Here is an 18,778-nt window from a genome sequence, read left to right on the forward strand (position 1 = left end):
TTTTCATGTCTGGAGGGGAAAATATAGCAGAGTGGACATAAATAAAAATCTATTTATTGAAAAAAAAAAAAAAAAAACAGTAACAGAGTGAAGTTTTTTTTTGTGTGTGTGTGTGTGAAGTAACAATCTTTGTTGGGAAGTGTAACATCATCAGAGAGGAAGTCCAAAAGAAAGGAAGCGACAAAACATCTTCCGCTTCAAAAAGACTGCAACTTTTTGGCGCCGCTGGCGTTGCATCCGGTTGAACCAACCATCCGCAGCCGCGAAGGAGTTACGGCCGTCAGTGCTCCACCGCTTGGTCGAAGTGCCGTTTCCCGTCCAGGTACAGCATGGACTCTGCGGGCGTGGAGATACATTACATAATACCCCCAAAAACATATACTGTAATTTTTGCACTATAAGGCACACCTGACTATAAGCCGCCATGCCAAATTTGGCATGAAAATGGCATTTTTTAAAAACTAGATAAGCCACACTGGGCTATAAGCCGCAGCGGTCCTCACTGTATTATGGGATATTAACACCTAAAGATATTAACCGGTAACACTTGATTTGACAGCGGCATCAAACAACTGTCATAAGACCAAATGAACCACCATGAAGCTTTGAACCACTTGGTTGCAAAGCTTCATTGCTTCAAGAAGTTTCATTTGGTCATCACAGCTCCCTCGGGGGAGACAGTTCATCTCTGCTGCCACCTGCTGCCGACACTGTTGTTGTCCATCATGCCTCCGAGCATGCATTGCAGCACCACCGATGTAAATATTTATGTTCTGGTGCTAATTATTGCTTCAGTTACTGTTCCAGTTGTTTCATTCATTGCTAGTTATGGTTTTTGGCCACACTTCATTTGACAGTGGCGCCATAAGACTGTCATTAGACAATCATAATTATGACATGACACCGTCATGAGTAGGGTTGGGCATCGTTTGAAATTGAACGATTCCGGTTCCGATTCAACGTTTCGGTTCCGAACGATTCCGGATTCCGATTCTTTTAAGAGGCAGGATCCCCCCCCAAAAAATGCAGGGTCCAAAAAATTGCATAGTTTATAAAGTCTTAACTTCTCAACATTTTTTTTAATTAAATGAACTTCTCACAGGGCTAATTATAACTTTATATAAATGTCAGTCTTTAAAGTCGAGCAATTTTTTTCCCGCTCGGTGGTCTGGGCATCGAAACAAGGAATCGAAATTTTAAAATTCGAACGATTCCGGGAGCATCGGAGTGTTAGAATCGGTTCCCATCGATGCCCAACCCTAGTCATGAGCATTGATGAATGCTTGAAACAGATGTCATTTCATGTTATCCGGCAAATGATTTCACTTTTGAATGGATACAAAAGATCCAAGCTGGACATATATGGAGTTAGTGACATCATTTGCTGGATGAGACTTAAGCATTCGGTGATGTTCATGATAGTGACATGTCATAAATCGGACGGTCTCATGACAGTCTTATGTTATTGCTGTCAAATAAAGTGGTACCTATTAAACCAAATAAATCAACAACTAAGCCGCACTGGACCATAAGCAACAGGATTCAAAATAAAGGAAAAAAGTAGCGGATTATCGTCCAAAAATTACGGGTACATTTTTTTTTTTTTTTACTTCAGTACAGTTCAATTGAAAACTCCTTACAACGGTCCAAATAGTTCTAAGACGAACATAAATCACAATTTGTTTGTATTTATTTTAAAATATGTGAATATTCTCTGTAATTATTGGATTATTTTGGACATCTAGACGCATGTCCTTTGCCGAGACATATCGGTACCTCCGTAGGTCTGCGGGACGATGTTGGGGACGTCGCGGTCGGACGCGAAGGTGAAGTGGAAGACGTTGGTGGTGTCGTGTTGGCGGCTCATCGGGTCAAAGACTTCGCTGTGAACCCTCACCTGGATGTGCTTACCCTCCGTGTAACACACCTGAAAGCGCAAGGTTAGCCGCGCGCGTCACGGTTCGGAGTTTTTTGCCTTTTTGTCCCTCCCACCTGCGAGGAGAGCAGCAACAAGGATCCGATCTCCACAGGTTTGCGGAACAGAATGTCGTCCACGGCCACCAGACCGGGTCGGCACCCCCTGAGACGGAAGGCGTGCGCCGTTAGTGTATTTTCCCTCCTTTTAAGAAGAAGAAAAAAAAAAAAAAAGTTGCATGAGAGCGACACCTACCCGAAGGCGCAGGCGTTGGCCCAGCCCAGCTCGTAGGCTTTCCTCATCAGGAAGCCCCCGAAGATCCGGTTGAAAATATTCCTCTCCTAAAAATAGGAAACTTGTTTTTTTTTCTCTGTCTGGTCAAGATGTTTTGAGGCGAGCTCACTTGCGGGTGGCAGATCTCCAAGCCTTTGAGTTTGGCGTCTTCCATCCACACTGAGTCAGGAGGCAAAACACGGCTGCGGAAGCTCACCGTCCTGCCAGAGACGCCCGCACAAATGTCAAAACATGTCCCGTTCTCTCTCAGGTGGATGTCCTCCTCTTACTTTTTGTCCAGCGTGTTTAGGAAGAGGCCGTGGACGATCTTCCTTTCCTCGGCGGTGGGCGCCACCTTAAGGAGGGACGCGGTGCTGAGCTCCACGCGGCGCGATTTGTTGGCTGTCCGGAGCACAAACACATCAGCGCTCGGGCGCTCTTTCGCCGGCCTGCCGAGCTTTTCCTACCTTCTCCCTGGCGGAAGAGTTCCTCCTCTTCCGGGCCTTCTGGACGCAGAGGATTTACAAAAGCTGCCCTGGGAACAAATACAAAGCAACCCAGGTCAATAACAAAATAGACATGAATCAATAAATTGACAGAGACGCACCTCTTGTTCTGCGGATCGCGAGCAACCATGACAAAGGTGGCATCCAGAACCGGTGAATATTCGCCATTCCGATACTAAAACAACAACAACAACGAAGAATTTTTCATGGCTGCCATTGGTGCCAATATAGTACCTTTTCTCGTAGGCACCATCTAACTATTCGCATTATTCTAACACACTTAACCCTTGAGAGTCGCGCCGGCGCGTCCTCAGCGCACGTCGTCTTTGAAGCACCCTCGCGTTTTAATTACGTCACCCACATGCCGTTGGTTGGTCTCGTTTTAAAGTGCGGAAGTTGCGGTTTACTCTCGTTGTTATTTGAAGTCAATCGACCAACTAAAACGTGAGATATTGTCATTTAAGTTTTATAGTTTTATTGTCCTCTCAAAAAAACATTAAAACGCTGCATGGATCATTTGTTTATGTCTATATTTCCATCATTTCTTGTCCTTTTTCAAAACGGAAGCTCCATGAAAAAAACACAAATCAAACGAACCCTTTCGAAGTCACAGCGGAAGCACAAAATGCGTTTTTTTTTTTTTATAAATATAACTGCCGCGCGAGGTTCCACCGAACGAGAGGGAGGAGTGAATCTGAAGCAGCGAGGGGGCGAGCGACGACTTTGTGTGAACGGAAAACTAAATTTAGCGCAAGCAATTGTGCTTTTTGATCAACTTGAGGAAGAGGGTGGTCCAAATTCGTCATCATCGTCTTCTTCGGAAGAGTCCTCGAGTGAAGATAGTGATGGATTTGAACACGTGGGTGACGCCATCGACGAGCAGAGGTAAGCCAACTCACTTTTTTTTTTTTTTTTATGCTGTAAAAGTTTCTTTTGATATTGCAAGACAAAGTTAATTTTGATGCAATATAAGTGCGTGTTTGTGTATGTAATAATAAGATGTGCATATCAGATCAAAGTATAATTTGTGGTCTTCTTTCTATATGAAGATTAGGGATGTAGCACATATTCAGCTACGGTATTCTTTCTATTGTCATACATATAGATTTCCATTATCATTTATTGCTGTATATATTTTTATTTGATACTTTATTATTTTCATAAATACTGACTTTTGTTTCATGTACATTTATAGTGACAATGAAAGTAAAGTGAAATGAAAATGGAAGGGTGGAAAGAGGACCGACACCCCATGGAAGTGTGGGCTGTGATGTAGCCCTGTGTCTAATTCCAGGACGAAACTGCTTTTCGGAGTGGCATGCCTGAAAAAAATTTAACTTGTTTATTGTAAATATTTTTGAAAATACTTTTTTCCCCAATGTTATATATATATATATATATATATATATATATTTTTTTTTTTTTTCCCCACAATCAGTCTTCTCAATTTGTGTATATAAATGTGTGTTCAAGAAGCTTGATTGTGTGTACATAGTTTTCATCAGGTGATGGGCCGCAATACCTAAACTCATAAAGAGATGGCCTCTAAACACTTTTTGTGTTAGATGGTATATTTTTTCACTGTTCTTCACTGTTTGGTCTGCTGTATATAACCTGTTTTGACTAGAGCATGTATAAATGCAAAAAACGCCTATGGCTATACCTGTTGTTTATGTTGAATTGTCAAATAAAAGACTATTTATTCTAAATTTTTTTGGTTGAATGTTCATCCTAACATGTTGAATAAATATTACAAAGTTTCAAAACGGTTCGTTACGCATGTTTGGTTGTCAATTGGACATCAATATTAAAAATTTTGACAAAACGATTTTGGAATTTTTGGTCTTTTTGGGCCCAAAATTATGACTTATAATTGGTCAGTGAAGGAAACAACAGTTTGGACATGAAGTTCAAGGTGTCACAAAAAAAGGGACCAAACCAGGCCATCGTAAACAATTCTGTCTTTGAAATATAAAGGCAACTTCAAAGGCATGCAAAATCAGACAAAATAGGCCCAGACCTTAAAGGGTTAATATAATCAATCAGGGAATAGTATCGTTCCTCGTATTTACTGTATTACTCTAACACACCCAATATGAAATAAATAGCACTTATACCATAGTTTAAGGAAAACAAGCAGAATATATTTGCCATAGGGCATAAGAGATATATGACACCTTGTTATCAGGGAAGCCCAACGTGTGCGTCATGCAACTGACTGGGCAAGATTGATGCTGACAAGCCCACGTCTGCACCACCAACTCTCACAATTAGTTCTCCTGGACACTCCAGAACAAATGGTGGGACGCCCTGTCCCAACAAAAGGAACACCGGAGAACGCCCGATATCCAACTGATAACACGACTAACAAGACTCCAAGAGCCCCTTAGACACTGAGGTGGGTGTCAAAATCCCCAACCCTCGTTGCCCTGACAACAGTAACTCCCGAATCCTCCTGTCCAATCCACAAAGACAGAAAATCTTAAACAAACACACCCTTCTTCCTGCCCACGGCCTGCCCAGCGAGAGCCTTCAAAAGACTGAATGTTTAACTAAGCGTTGTCATTTTTTCGCAGGAACCTTTTGTTGACGTGTGATAGGGACACCTTGCCTCCCTGCCTGAGTCTGTTTCTGTTTTGCCCTGCTGTTTGATCACTGTCGACCTGAAAAATTGTCACCTTGTTTTCGGTGAGCCTTTTTTAAACCTTTCAAAATGGAGTCAGTACAAAGGGTTAAGACTAAGGTAAACGCGCGGAGTTTGGCCTTCTGGCCGGATTGTCGGGGCCTCGCCAGCCCAGGTCTTTAGAGCTGCGAGGCGGGTCCGGCGGTTCGGCTGGCGCTATTACAGCGGTCTGGCTAGGAGGTCAGATTCCTTCACAGGTTAACACAAAAATATTTGGATTATTTTTTAAATTTACACTTATTTTGAAATCATTCTTTCAAAAATAAAAACACAGTAAATATTCTATTTTAAAATAAAAAAAAATATTTTAAATTAAAAACAGTAAAAAAAATCTTTTTAATGCATTTTTTTGATAAAAAAAAAAAACCTGAAAAGGATAAAGACAAATATTCTCTTTTTGTATCTATTCTTTTGAAAATAGGAACATTTGCTTGTATTTGATTTAAGGCAGCACACCTGCGTCATGTGCATCTTGGCCTCGATGGACGTGCTCCCCACCCAGCTGACGTGACCGCTGAACTTGATGTCGCCGTCGGGATAGATGTCGTGCTGCCTCATGTCTGCGTTCCGAGACCGACCGCGACAAAAAAAAGTCACTCCGACGACACGAAAAGGCGGCCGGCGCCTCACCTATTTTGTCCACCAGGGCGGTGACGATGGACAACGGCGACCTCTTCAGGGCGGGGTTGTAAGTGTGCGAGTACGAAATCAGCACTGGAAAAACAAAGGAAAGCTTGTCCGTCGCCGTTCAGATTTTCCACTAAAACGATGGGATTTTGGAGGATACCTGCCAAACTATCCAAGTCCTCCAGGATGCGTCCGAACCTGCCAAAAGCCGGCCAGGACGTGAGTGCCGACGGCGGCAGTGGTGGAGTTGGGGGCGGCCGCCTACCTGACGGTGTTGTGGAAGGTGAGGTACTTCTCGCGCAGCTGCGGCTGCGAGCCCAGCGGCAGGTGGACCTCCAGGAGGCTCTCTTTCATGCTCTTGGCCGGGAGCTCGCCCTGCGACTTGGCCAACATGGACGACAGCGACGCGCGCTCCGCCATGGCTTGCCGGTGGTCGCTAAACACCAAGAGAACAAAGAAAAATGCAGTCATCAAAAAGGAGTTTGGAATGGTACAACACACAATTATTCGTGGCTCGCTAAATGTGAAGAAAAAAAAAAACAACAACAAACAAGATTGGACCTTTAACGCCGTCAATGGCAGCCGATAACTTAAACGAGTGCCATATAAAGGGCCAATCATTTACTTAGGGACTAGTTCCCCACGTGAATACTGTACCTATTTTGACGTAACAATTTAGCATTAAAATGAAGTTCAGAGTAGACGCCACTAGAGGGCGGCATTTTCTTAAGAGCAGGGACCACAAGACGTTTGGAACGCCAACTTTTTTATCATTTTTGTGTCATTTCATCATTCCAACAAGCGTACAAACAACAGGATTCATTCTGAAAGCATTTTGTTTTCAATTAAGTTGGTTACAAACCTCCAGTTGGTGGAAGCGCCCACAATTTCTCTCAGCCTGTTTCGCACTGGAACAAATACGTCATCATCAGAGTCATCATACACAGGAAGGTGGCTTGCCCTCATTCATTTTTGTAAATATTTCATTTGACCTTTTCGTGAGGCAACATCGAAGAAAATATTTCTTCAATGTTGCTCCATGAAATCATGCCAATATGAAACAGTGAGGAATCGTGAGAGAGGACGGGCGGCGTGCTCGTAGTCGACTCGTCATTGGGAAAACGAAACGTAGTGCCTTCCCTCGCTGGAAAGAGACAGAAAAGAAACTACAAGGCCATCCCAGTGTAGCGGGAAGGTTGGAACCGTGCTGTGGAAGAAGCAGGAAGTAACAGAAGCGTACAGGAAGGCAGACCAGAGACATGCCGCAGATTAGAAACGTGCTACGACGTTAGCTTGCGCGGGACTGGGCGATATGGCCTTTAAAACAATTTTTGGGGTAACTTTTATGGACTTATTTTTTTAACGGTAATCCCTTAACCCTTTCGCTGCCATTGGCCAAGATCGACGTCCAATCCATTTTAAGTGGGAAAGGCCAGCAGCGATCGGACAATGGCGGCAAAGAAGCTAGCATCGTTTTTCCTTCTGTTAACAAATTATCGGGCATATACCGATGGCTCAAGGGGTGAATGGCCCAGCCCTAGCGCTGCTAATCATGTCGTTATTAGGATTATAATGATGATTTTGTTATCCTGCTTCTAATTTTGGATTACCAACACACCATTTGACACGTGCAACAGAGGATTTCCTGCAAAGAAACAAAAGATGAGACACTCGAGACATCCGGGGGCGTGGTGTCGGGAGGCCCGAAACCGCACGTTACGGATCCGTCGCGTCCGATCCATTATTTCAACGAATTTGACAACTCACCTTCCGCCATGTCCGGCGCTCTACCGTCCGTCACGGCCGCGCACGCTCGTCTTCGGCTCGTCAAGGACGCCGAAGGTCGAAGACATGTCATCAACCTACAAGCAAACGCGCAAGTGAACATTACAAAAAACCAAAAGGGTAACTTGGTGAATGGTGGAACAAGACAATTTTAAACAATGTTGCATATTCAAAATGTAAAGAACTGAACCCTACAGTGCTGGCCAAAAGTATTGGCACCCCTGCAATTCTGTCAGATCATGCTCAGTTTCTCCCCGAAAATGATTGCAATTACAAATACTTTGGTAGTCATATCTTCGTTGATTTTGCTTGCAATTAAAAAAAAAACACACAAAAGAGAATGAAAAAAAAAATCATTATCATTTTACACAAAAGTCCAAAAATGGGCCGGACTAAAGCATTGGCACCCTCAGCCTAATACTTGGTAGCACAACCTTCAGACAAAATAAGTGCGAACAAACGCTTCCGGTATCCGTCAATGAGTTTCTTACAAAGCTCTGCTGGAATTTTAGACCATTCTTCTTTGGCCAACTGTTTCAGGTCTCTGAGATTTGAAGGGTGCCATTTTCAGATCTCTCCACAGGTGTTCTATGGGATTCAGGTCTGGCCACTTTAGAAGTCTCCAGTGCTTTCTCTCAAACCATTTTCTAGTGCGTTTTGAGTCATTGTCCTGCTGGAAGACCCATGACCTCTGAGGGAGACCCAGCTTTCACACATTATGCTGCAAAATTTGTTGGTAGTCTTCATATTGCCATGCACACGGTCAAGCAGTCCAGTGCCAGAGGCAGCAAAACAACCACAAAACATCAGGGAACCTCTGCCATGTGTTCATTTATTTCAGTCATTTTCTTTAAAATAATCAAAACTTTTAATCAGTGTTTTGATTGCTCACTGCAAAATACGTGCAAGCAATACTAATACTGAAATTGGCTGTCTAATGGGGGCGTACGATTGAGACCCCGTCATAAAAAATGTGATAAATACATTTAAGGGAATAAAAAAAAAATATTAATTGTGCAAAAAAGGGTTAAAATACTGATAACGTACATTTTGGTTTTGATTGAGAATACTAGTTCAAGTCATTCAATGACTCATTATTACACAAATAATGGCAAACCATAAATAATCCCATGCCAAGTGTAGTCAAGAGAGGAGGAGTACAGTACATACAGCCAATATTGACTTCTAACATCAGATTTACCTGCCCTCAGTGTTCAGTTAGGGTTTAGGTTAGTTATCCCTCGCTAGTCTGCGTTCCGGACACACCCAGCCAATGTGGTCGTCCATCAACAACTCGCTCCTGTTTCTTTTTTTCCACTTGCGTTGGCTTGGAGCCCAAATCAGAAAGCAACTTCTCGTCTAGCGCCAAAAGAACAAGACAAACCTCTTTGCGAGCATGGCGACCACCAGGATCAACGCAGACCAAATTCCAAGAGAAAAAGAAAAAAAAAACCTCTTTTTCCTCTCGTTCCGATACAACGATGAGGAAAAAACTCAGATTGGAAAAAGGCACTTCCGCCTTGGGGTTAGCCGCGCCTACCTTCCAATGACGTACAAAATGATCGAACCCGTTTTTTATTTTTAAATTTTTTTTTTTAACGTTAATCGTATTAGTATACTTTATATAATATGTTGAACACGTTTTTTGTTTTCAATAAAACCAGATTTATTTAAAAAAACAAGAATCATTTCATATGACGAGACGTTCGGTCGCGTGTACCACATTTCTCCAGCAGAGGAAGCCGAGGTAAACCCTTGCTATTTGCAGTTCAAGTGCTCCCTTTTCTTTCTTTTATTTTTTAAGTGTTCCCTTTTCTTTCCCATTATATCTTGTAGCTTTTTAAGTGTCTGTATAAATTAGTCATTCAGTGATTGTTGAGTTTGCTTTCGATCTCCATAGAAGCCATAAAATTGTCTCGTTATTTCTGCTATGTAACAGTCATAAAATGAAGCCTTTACCGGACTGCTAGTTACGAGTGACCAAGTAATAAGTGTGCTGCAAAAAATCAATAATCACATTGGGGCTGATAACGTCTCAGACGTGTTATCTTTATGAACATTCCTTCAGGAAACCATACAGTTGTTGACAGGTCAATCTGAACAAGTTCAAGGTAGGACAATGCTCCAAAGGAGAGAGGATCAAAGTGCACGTGTCTGGTGTTTCAACTTGAAAAACAAAATGAACAAAGGCAGATTTCAAAGTGACATTTTAAGGACCTTTAGCGTTCACGTGACCCATATTAGACTTGGTTTTCAAGTGACTAACGCCTAAACCTTAGTCTTTAAAAAGGGGGCGTGAAAATCCCACTCTAAACACAAGCATAAAACCAGTATGAAAGCCTTTAGCATGAAAAAACTGCGTTTTTATTCGTGAGCGCAACTCTTATCGTTAGCCCAACAAGGACCTTTCAGTATGTTCGCCAGTTAATAAAAGAACACATTTCAACAATAAAGCCTTCTTTTTATGGTTTGTTCTGTTATGATATTCGTAGACGAAGTAATAAACTAATGACTAATTTTACGGGAGAGAGCAATTGTAGCCGTGAGGAAAAGTACTGGTCACGTGGACAGTCTCGATGGCGATTGGATGAAAACGAGCGAGAGGCGGGATAAAAAAAATGCGGAAATGAACAATATGAGGAAGCAAAAATATGACGCTTTTCGACTGTCAACTCATTATTCATATTTTTAAGGACATTTGTACGCGAGCAAACTCTGACAAACGGACGACTTTTCGGGGAATGAAACGAAGCCGATTAGGAAAAGTACTAGTCACGTGGAATAAAACTTCGATGGCGATTGGGTGAAACGAGCGTCGGGGGCGGGTGAAAAAAAAACCCGTCGTCCGCGTGGCGACCAATCACCAAGCAAAAAAAGCCCTTATAAAAGTCGGAAGTAAACAAAGACGCTTAGCATTAGTTGGTATCGACGCGGCCGGTTGGCATCTTTTGCTGAATGTTCTTGCGGCGACCCACTCGTCCGGACCAGCGGCTGACTGCGAGGGGAAAGCGTCTGTCACGCGAATGAAGAAACTCCTAATCTTTCACTTCACTTACAGAGGACTACGTACGAAAGGAAAAAAGAGTAAACGCAGAAAATGGAGTATCAATTGCGAAAGGCCGAACCAAAGGACGTGCCTGATATATTACGACTGGTGAAGGTACTCGAAAGCATGGCGCCGCTATTAATAGTTGCGATTTTAATCCTTCGACATCGAAAGTGGGTCACATTGATCACGCGCACGCGAAGCCAGCGTCGACCTCCTTCGAAACCCAATGGAAAAAGTATTTTTCATCGTGTATTAAGTTTAGTACAAAAAATGGTGTAAGCATATGGTGAGCTGGATGTCCGAGTGTGACGTCAGTCTTTTTTTTCTTTGTTCGGAGCCGATGACTCACGTCCGCTTTGCTCGTGTAAACAGCAGCTGGGGTCCGTCTATGGAAAAATACCTGTTCAGCATTCTGACTAGTGACGTTTTTTTAAAAAAAAAAAAAAAAAAAAAAAAAGCAGTATGTGATCTGCAAAAGCATATTGACTCATCTTCTCGTATGTCTTGATGGAAACGATCCATGGAAGTTCTGAATAGTTCCAGTTTTCGTTTTTCCAACTTGCTTTTGTGCGTGCACTCAACAAAAGTTGAATTCTTACTCTTGTTTATAGGAACTTGCCAAGTATGAAGACATGGAGCACCAGGTGACCCTGACTGAACAAGGTGAGTGAGTCAATGATCACTGCCAATGACTGTGATAAGACTTCTAGTCTCTTTGGAATGGGAGGGGCTATAAAATAAGAATCGGGACCATTTGTTAGGTCAACAATGTAAATAATTAATCGACAAGCAAAATGAATTATTTGGCAATCAGCTGAAACTTAAGTGAAGTTTACCACCCTTGTCGCTGCAGAGCTCCTGGAGGATGGCTTCGGTGAAACGCCGTTCTACCACTGCATCATCGCTGAAATCCCAGGAGTGGGCGACAGCCAAGGTGAGGAAGCGTGACTTCCCTTTTCACCTCCAAAAAGGGAAAGTCGAGCCGAGCGTTTCCTCGATTTACTGCTTCTGTTACTTTTCAGGCAAAAATGGGTCATTGAGATTTCCTAGCCGTCGTTATCTTTTTGAATGACTTGTGTGCATTTAGATTCCAAGGTGGTGGGCTTCGCCATGTACTACTTCACGTACGACCCCTGGGTAGGCAAGCAGCTCTACATGGAGGAGTTCTACGTGATGGACGACTTTCGAGGTAGGTCGCCTGCCCATCCCCCGCTGTATCCCATCAATCGTCTAACCTTCCGGCGTCCCTGCAGGCCTCGGCATCGGCTCGGAGATCCTTCGGCGCCTCAGCGACGTGAGTAGTCACCCGCCCGGTAAAACTCTGCTTTTCTGGGCAAAAGCTGAAAGTCGTGCGATTTCGCAGCTGGCGGTGAAGACGCGTTGCACGGGGATGATGTTCGTGGTGGCCGAGAACAACGAGGTGTCCATCCAGTACTACAAGCGACGCGGTGCCGAAGACCTGTCGCAGGAGGAGGGCTGGAGGCTCTACCGCTTTGACAAAAGCAGCCTGGTCAAGATGGCCACACCCACCGAGGAGTGACACCGATGGAGATGTTTTCACTCGCTTCAAATCCTTTCTTGCCAAGTCTGCTCGTGATTATCGTTGCTAAAGTAATAAAAATACTAACAAAATTGTCATTACTATGGGTACTTTAGCTTGGTGATCTCAAAGTCAAATTATAGGGGCGGGGTTGCCCCAAAAAAGGGAATGATGTTGGTAATGAAGAGTGTATCATAGCATATTGTGTGCTCCAATATTACTTTGAACAACCACTATGGGTATCTGTTGACCGCTTTATCAGAAACTGCTTATCAATCACTGTTTGTACCAGCTATGACAGTCTCTCAAGGTTTCATCTTAAGATGTTTTCCTGATGAAAAATCCCCTGCTCTGGCCAGAGTTACAGGAACGCCCTTTCAACAGTATAAAAGACTTGCCTCATATTGTTTTTGTCTGCATCACATTTGTGCCCAGAATATTCTGTATTAAAGCCTTCGGAGGAAAACCGCTCATCTCCAGCTTCTAATTTACCACCAGCATTCTCATCACCTGAAATTGAACACGTGAAGGACGAAGAGGGAAAATGGCGTCCTTCAACAGTAAATACACCACCTTGAGCAATGGCTAGACCATGAGATGGGGAAAAAAAATCAGGAAGCACGCTGATATCACTATGAGGGGCTTCAAAACCTCAGGCTGCTATTGGCCGCATGTTCGAGACCCTTAAGTGACTTGAATCACTCACTCATCGGAAACCCACCGAGGCAAATGGACAAGTCGCCCAGAAATACCGTTCCAAAGGTGACGAGCTACTCCAGAACACCTTTCCAAAATGGCCGCCACCGTACACGACAAACTCAAAATTGTTAACCGTTTACAGTGAGGATTGTGTGTGCCCTTTATTACATTCTATAAAAAGAAAATTGGCATTTCACAACACAATTCATTCTCATGTCGACATGACGTGTTAGCTCATTGCGTGCCATTGACGGCAAAAGACGTCCAATCCACTGGAACGGGGAGGGCTGATGATTGGACGTCCCGTCAGTGGATCGCGATGAGTAAAGACAAAACATAATTTAATGTTGGTCGCCTTTCCTAGCGAAAGTGCATATTATACAGAAATATATAACTGTGAGTCTAAAAGAGATGTTGGATGCTAAAGAAACTTTGTGGTTTCAACCGGATGTGCCGCTACCGCCGCCGCCGCCGCTCTCGCGCCGCTCCGTCTTGACAAACAGCGAGTTTGTTATTTTGGTCCTCCAGTTTGACACGCTCGCTGGCCAACTCACCTTGTTTTTGCCAAACGGCGGGTCGTTCCACAGCGTCTCTACGGCGACGCGGCCGTTCTGAAACCACGTGCGTGCAGAGTCTTGACTCACCTGCATAAAGACAAATTGGAAAATGTTGGTGACTGGTAGACAGACCACGTGAGAACAAATCATGGATTGTCTATATGGACTGGAGACCAGAGTGCCAAAATAAGCCATCAAAAATGAATTTCAATATTTATGTATAAACATTTTTTTCCCCTCAATTAAACATTTTTTTTCTTAAAGCCGAAATGTGAAGTAATTTCATAACATGCCAAATAGGCTCCCAATTAAAGTAATTATACATTGTCCAACAACTAAAGCATGAAAAAATAATTTATATGTTGTATATTTGACAAAATAATGGCGTTTCCAAAGTTCCAGCCTGAAAGGGGACGAACCCGGAAGTGATACGTAACACCGGGAACAGCGATGGCAGCTCCATACATAAAGCCACCATACAAAGCCCTTCAAACAATGATTCAAACAGCGATATAAGCGATAGATCGAGCGCAAGGGAGGAGATCCAAGTTTTTGAAGAGTTGGAGGAAGAAGAGGAGCTTGGAATTTTATGTTGGACCTAACATGTATTAGCCAGACGCTAATCAGGATGCAAACAATGTGCCTAGACTGACATGGAATGGATACAAGACCCATCGAAATGACAAGATTGGTAAAATATAGGCTGTTATTATTTTCATGATTTGAAGATGCAGGCATTTGCACATAATTTTACCTTTTTGTCTATCTGATGACATTGTTAAAAAAAAAAAAAAAAATCAGACTGCATTTTGGCAGATCCGGCAGCTCTCGTGCATATTAAATAATAATTAAAAAACGTTGGGGGGAAAGAAGGCGATGAGTCGTTAATGGCTTTCTCCACTTTATTGTGGCAACAATAAGAAAGCAAAATAATAGCGGACTGCCGCCACATTCGACCGCCAAGTTTTGCTTCTCGCTGACCTCCTCCTCGCCTCCTACTACTCCAGCGTCTCTTCAACGGACTGTGCATAGTGTCTTGTTATGAGCTTTTAGTTTACAAATGTATCGGACAAACGAAGTGCTGACAACTTTGTTTCTTTATTAACACATGGAGCTAACAGTAGTACGAACACAGCTCGGGGCTCTCGGCAGGAAGTGGCGTCTAATGGCGTGAGGAAATGTACTTTTTTCACACAAGCGAACAGATTACAAAGCACCACTTCAGTGTTGTCCCTAGACTACATTTCCCATGATTCACTGCGTGACCTGCGCGCTCGCTGATTCGCTGCGAGACATTAAAACCAACACACTTGTTGTCACCTGTCAGTGGCTCTCGTAAAACACAAACTAGAAGGCTATCAAGCGATCACCGTGAAAGAAACGCCGAACCGTACAAATGCAATGCAATGTTTGAAGCATGAAGATGGAAATACATAATACAAATACAAATAAATGTGCACAAACTCACCGGCGGTGTGTGTCTCTTACGGCAACGTGACCGTGAATTACCGCGACGCCGACCCGCTTATATGGACGTCCACACCGCTTCCCCGATTGACAGTGGATTAACCCTTTCGGACAAGATTGTAGATGACGCACAATTTAAACACGCTTAACCTAGCGAATGCAACAACAACTATGATCGGGGATTGCCACGAGTTAACTTTCGGCTAACGTCGCTAGCTTCTACTGTTCATTCCACAACAGTTGGCAGCTCTGCTTTGACAAAGCCATCAGTCATCTATCCAAAAATCCCACTTACTTTTTGGCAAATCCTTGATCATAAGCAGACCGGTTAAGGAAGCAGGCATATTCGAAGTGTTTGCAGCAGAGAACACTACTCGATGATGGCGTGAAATTCATTCGCTTCGTGCGAACGAAAGATGTCCATTTACGTGCCCTGCTATCCTTTGGCCACCCATAGAACTTTTCGTTTGAGTGAGAACAAAACATTGCACACACCGCCGTGGCATCTTACGGAGAAGCAATGCAACAAACAATACTGTACTATGGCGGATCCTGATGGAAAATTTGACTGAACACCGGGCACACGAAGAGGGCAATAAGCCGAGTATAGCGCTCTCCCGGCGGGGTGGGGGTGCGACAAGCCGCCGGTCGTCGGCCGCGCAGCATTCTCGGTGGACAAGGAGCATTGTGAGCCACAAAATGCAAGCCACTTGCGTATTAAAACGTGTGCCATGATCCTAGTATTTGACATAATACAAAATACGATGTTTACTCACTTCCTAGTATTTCCAATGGTCCCACAGTAGTCAGGCTTGTTTTGGCCAATATCCGCGGTGAATGGGAACCTTTTGAAACCCTAAAAGGCTTACATGACTCTCCCTGGTGCAGCAACAATTTTCTGCAGTCGTTTGGCTGGCGTGATGCGAAAAATAAAAGAATTAATCCACAAAATCAGATGAATCCGCAGTCCATCTGCATGCTATAAAGCAATGCTGTATTGTGAGACGCTGAGCCGGGTGACGTCACATTCGCATTCGTCCTAAACCCGAGACTGGAGCCGGAAGCTACTCATTTCCATGGCGCGGGATTCAAAAATTGAATATATAAAACGATCGCTTCTACATACATCCAAGCGGTCCATTTCATTCAAGAGCATAAAACACCACGCGAAATATGAAATAACCATGCTTTTTGGTTTCGTACGCACTTTAAATACCATACTAATAATAAAAAATGTTATAAATGCAATACCAAAGATATCTAAAAATACTAAACTCCTAAACTGAAACATTCCAATTTTTAGTTATTTATTTCAATCAATAAACAAATGTTATGTTTCCGACATGTATTTTTTATATTCATTTGTTTAATTTTGGCACTCGTGCTCTTCCATAAATATCGACAAACAGAGCACGTTAAGTCAAATTTGGTGTGACCTGGAAATAAGCACAAACCTTGAAAATGGAGGCGGCCCGCTGAGGGTAGAACACGGAGGCGCTCAGCGCCATCAGGCCCAGCGGGAAGGCAACGCGCTTCACCTTCGACCCTGAACGCCAGACAAATACGCTCCCGTCAAAATAGAAGCGTTTTATCTTATCGACGTGGCGGGAACACTTTGAGCGGATTACCTTTGGCCAAGTAGAGTCCCAGGAAGCCCGAGAAGCCCACCACCGCCACGCTGGGGTACAAGTCGGGGGGCGGGTCGGTGAACAAGCGGTACGTGTCTGAACGCCAACAAAAGCTAATTCGTTTATTCTGCGCAAAAAACAAACAGGAAATGTAATCTCCTCACCTGTGACCGCTGCGGTGGAGGCGGAAATGGCGGGCTCCGCCCTTTTGTACACTTCCTCCACTTTGTCCGCCGCCGCCCTTTGGGTTTGCTGCAAATCAAATAAAGAAGTTACGTGGAACTGACCGGGAGAGATTGCGTTTCGGTACCACTGTCCAATTCCTTCTGACCGGGACGTATATTCGCCCCTCCCGATTAAAAAGAATTGGACGTCCAGCGGCGTCAATGAGTTAATAGGGCAACCACAAACCCAGAGTTTTTTTTTTTTTAAATACAGATTTAAAAAGATAAATGCAATGAATATTAAATTGTTAAATGAATAGGAAAGTGTAAGAATAAGATTTTTTTTCTTCCATGACCATGTATCTTTTGTGGTAAATACGCAATGAAGTCTGTCAACCTATGAGTCAAATGCACCTGACATCGGTCTGCGTACGGCGCCGCCCATTTCCTCAAAGATGCCACGCTCTGCTCCAAGGCGCCCGTCGACGCCATCGGGTCCACTTGGCGCTGCTCCTCTTCGGGTCGGCTGTACAGAGACGGCAGCTAACAAAGAATAATAACACTTTTCATTTGCAGCTCTTTGCTTTTTATACATTTTTATAGACCGCCTTGTCCACTTTTCTAGTGGTTAATTTCCTTTTTTTCTTCTCATTAGTACATTTGCAAAGTATCATCTCAAAATGGTAGGGAAATAGGAATTGCAACCATTTTAAATTGAAATTTGAATCCATTTGAAATCTAATGTGTTTTTGTATCTGCTTTCCAGGGCACATACTATCAAATGTTGACTTTTAAATGTTTGTATGCAGTTGTGTGCCTGGAGTGTTGTAGGCCTGCAGTAGGGCACCTCGTCGATGCTCATGGCCGGCTTCGCGCTCCTTTTAGCGGCCTCGCAGTCTGCACCGGTCGGCAGCAACCCCGGAACCGCGGCAAACAGCGACACCTGCGGGAGCGACAAGCACACGACAAAAACACGCCAATAAAATACAAAAATACAAAAGACATGTCACATTCGCGACCAAAATTGAATGAAAACCTCAATACGTCATGTAAAAGGAGTCAATGCAACCGCTTAAAACGCATCATTTTGTTAGCAATGCATTCGCCTGTCTGTTTAAATAGCTACTTGCTAATATTAGCAGTTAGTTTTATGACAGCATTTTCTTAGAGCTCTTGGCTAGTTGGACAATATCGCGGTCACATACGCGAGCTAAAACGTGCGACTAACGATAAAATTGGCCTGACATTTTCGAAATACGCAAAAGTAAAGGATTAGTTACCAGTTTCAAGTCTGACATGGTATTTCCGTTCACTTTCGCTTTCTACGGCAATTCGGAAGGTAATGCGCATGCGCTCTCGCGTTTAAGCGGCACCAACGTGCATTGCAACAAACATTATATATAAGACGAGATGTCAGGAAGCAGGTTCGGTGGTGTAACTTACTGGCGGCCATCTTGCATCGGAGAAAGCGGATTGACACATTTATAAACGCTTTGTTCAAAATAAAGCGGATTAACGAATTCATAAAAACGGTAGGTTTATAACAAACCATATCAACATGCCTATGATTCAGGCTAAATAATGAAAAAGAAAATATCAATGAGGTTTGCAGTTAATCTATTGCATATCTAACGTTTAAAAATATACACTACTGTTGTAAAGTTTGGGGTCGCTTAGAAATGTTCTCGTTTTTGGAAGAAAAGCTGAGTTTTTTCAATGGAAATAACATCAAACTTATCAGAAAAACACTCTATACATTATTAATGTGGTAAACGACATCTGATCCAATATCTACGTCATTTTATAAAGAGGCCCATTTACAGCAAACAACACTCCAGTGTTCTAATGGTACATTGTGCTTGCTAGTTACCGTAGAAGGATAATA

At 43.3% G+C, this 18,778-nt stretch overlaps 3 protein-coding genes across 7 annotated transcripts; 1 reads left to right on the plus strand and 2 right to left on the minus strand.

The window, feature by feature from the left end:
• Positions 1-56: 56 nt before the first annotated feature.
• acot9.1 (acyl-CoA thioesterase 9, tandem duplicate 1) lies at positions 57-9,335 on the minus strand. 4 transcript variants are annotated; one of them, XM_057823870.1, is made up of 16 exons: positions 9,174-9,335; positions 7,772-7,866; positions 7,623-7,649; positions 6,867-6,912; positions 6,270-6,440; positions 6,165-6,202; positions 6,008-6,091; positions 5,834-5,937; positions 2,796-2,869; positions 2,656-2,723; positions 2,479-2,590; positions 2,319-2,409; positions 2,171-2,256; positions 1,993-2,080; positions 1,777-1,927; positions 57-336 (listed from the first exon to the last, which is right to left on the minus strand). In XM_057823870.1, exons 1-16 carry the CDS (start codon positions 9,185-9,187, stop codon positions 281-283), a joined length of 1,305 nt encoding a protein of 434 aa, XP_057679853.1. In that variant the 5' UTR covers positions 9,188-9,335; the 3' UTR covers positions 57-280. The 4 variants fall into 4 exon arrangements, with proteins under 4 accessions (XP_057679853.1, XP_057679854.1, XP_057679856.1 ...); XM_057823871.1 differs by lacking the exon at positions 9,174-9,335 and adding an exon at positions 8,991-9,165; XM_057823873.1 differs by lacking the exon at positions 7,623-7,649.
• Positions 9,336-10,656: 1,321 nt separating this feature from the next.
• Positions 10,657-12,851, plus strand: LOC130908448 (diamine acetyltransferase 1-like). Of its 2 annotated transcripts, XM_057823877.1 has the most exons (6): positions 10,667-10,949; positions 11,450-11,501; positions 11,692-11,772; positions 11,926-12,027; positions 12,092-12,132; positions 12,202-12,851. In XM_057823877.1, the coding sequence occupies exons 1-6, from the start codon at positions 10,887-10,889 to the stop codon at positions 12,376-12,378; spliced, it is 516 nt and encodes a 171-aa protein (XP_057679860.1). In that variant the 5' UTR covers positions 10,667-10,886; the 3' UTR covers positions 12,379-12,851. The 2 variants fall into 2 exon arrangements, with proteins under 2 accessions (XP_057679859.1, XP_057679860.1); XM_057823876.1 differs by having other exon boundaries at positions 10,657-10,949; positions 12,092-12,851.
• Positions 12,852-13,199: 348 nt separating this feature from the next.
• On the minus strand, positions 13,200-18,364 carry apoob (apolipoprotein O, b). The gene is made up of 8 exons (XM_057823875.1): positions 18,174-18,364; positions 17,741-17,836; positions 17,308-17,436; positions 16,894-16,981; positions 16,730-16,825; positions 16,556-16,647; positions 13,632-13,721; positions 13,200-13,568 (listed from the first exon to the last, which is right to left on the minus strand). The coding sequence occupies exons 1-8, from the start codon at positions 18,189-18,191 to the stop codon at positions 13,518-13,520; spliced, it is 660 nt and encodes a 219-aa protein (XP_057679858.1). The 5' UTR covers positions 18,192-18,364; the 3' UTR covers positions 13,200-13,517.
• Between the last annotated feature and the right edge of the window lie 414 nt (positions 18,365-18,778).

Source organism: Corythoichthys intestinalis, chromosome 20 (assembly GCF_030265065.1).
Source record: "Corythoichthys intestinalis isolate RoL2023-P3 chromosome 20, ASM3026506v1, whole genome shotgun sequence".
Lineage (NCBI taxonomy): Eukaryota > Metazoa > Chordata > Actinopteri > Syngnathiformes > Syngnathidae > Corythoichthys > Corythoichthys intestinalis.

What these genes read in the sequence shown, in the direction of transcription:
- acot9.1 (XM_057823870.1), bottom strand. An exon ending in AGCGCCGGACATGGCGGAAG is followed by an intron (nt 7,650 to 7,771) that starts GTGAGTTGTCAA and finishes GTTTCTTTGCAG; the next exon opens with GAAATCCTCTGTTGCACGTG. An exon ending in ACTCTTCCGCCAGGGAGAAG is followed by an intron (nt 2,591 to 2,655) that starts GTAGGAAAAGCT and finishes TGCTCCGGACAG; the next exon opens with CCAACAAATCGCGCCGCGTG.
- LOC130908448 (XM_057823876.1), top strand. Translation starts at nt 10,887, where the DNA reads ATGGAGTATCAATTGCGAAAGGCCGAACCAAAGGACGTGCCTGATATA. An exon ending in AGGAGTGGGCGACAGCCAAG is followed by an intron (nt 11,773 to 11,925) that starts GTGAGGAAGCGT and finishes GTGTGCATTTAG; the next exon opens with ATTCCAAGGTGGTGGGCTTC. An exon ending in CGTGATGGACGACTTTCGAG is followed by an intron (nt 12,028 to 12,091) that starts GTAGGTCGCCTG and finishes GCGTCCCTGCAG; the next exon opens with GCCTCGGCATCGGCTCGGAG.
- apoob (XM_057823875.1), bottom strand. An exon ending in CGGCCATGAGCATCGACGAG is followed by an intron (nt 17,437 to 17,740) that starts GTGCCCTACTGC and finishes ATTCTTTGTTAG; the next exon opens with CTGCCGTCTCTGTACAGCCG. An exon ending in GGGACTCTACTTGGCCAAAG is followed by an intron (nt 16,648 to 16,729) that starts GTAATCCGCTCA and finishes TCTGGCGTTCAG; the next exon opens with GGTCGAAGGTGAAGCGCGTT.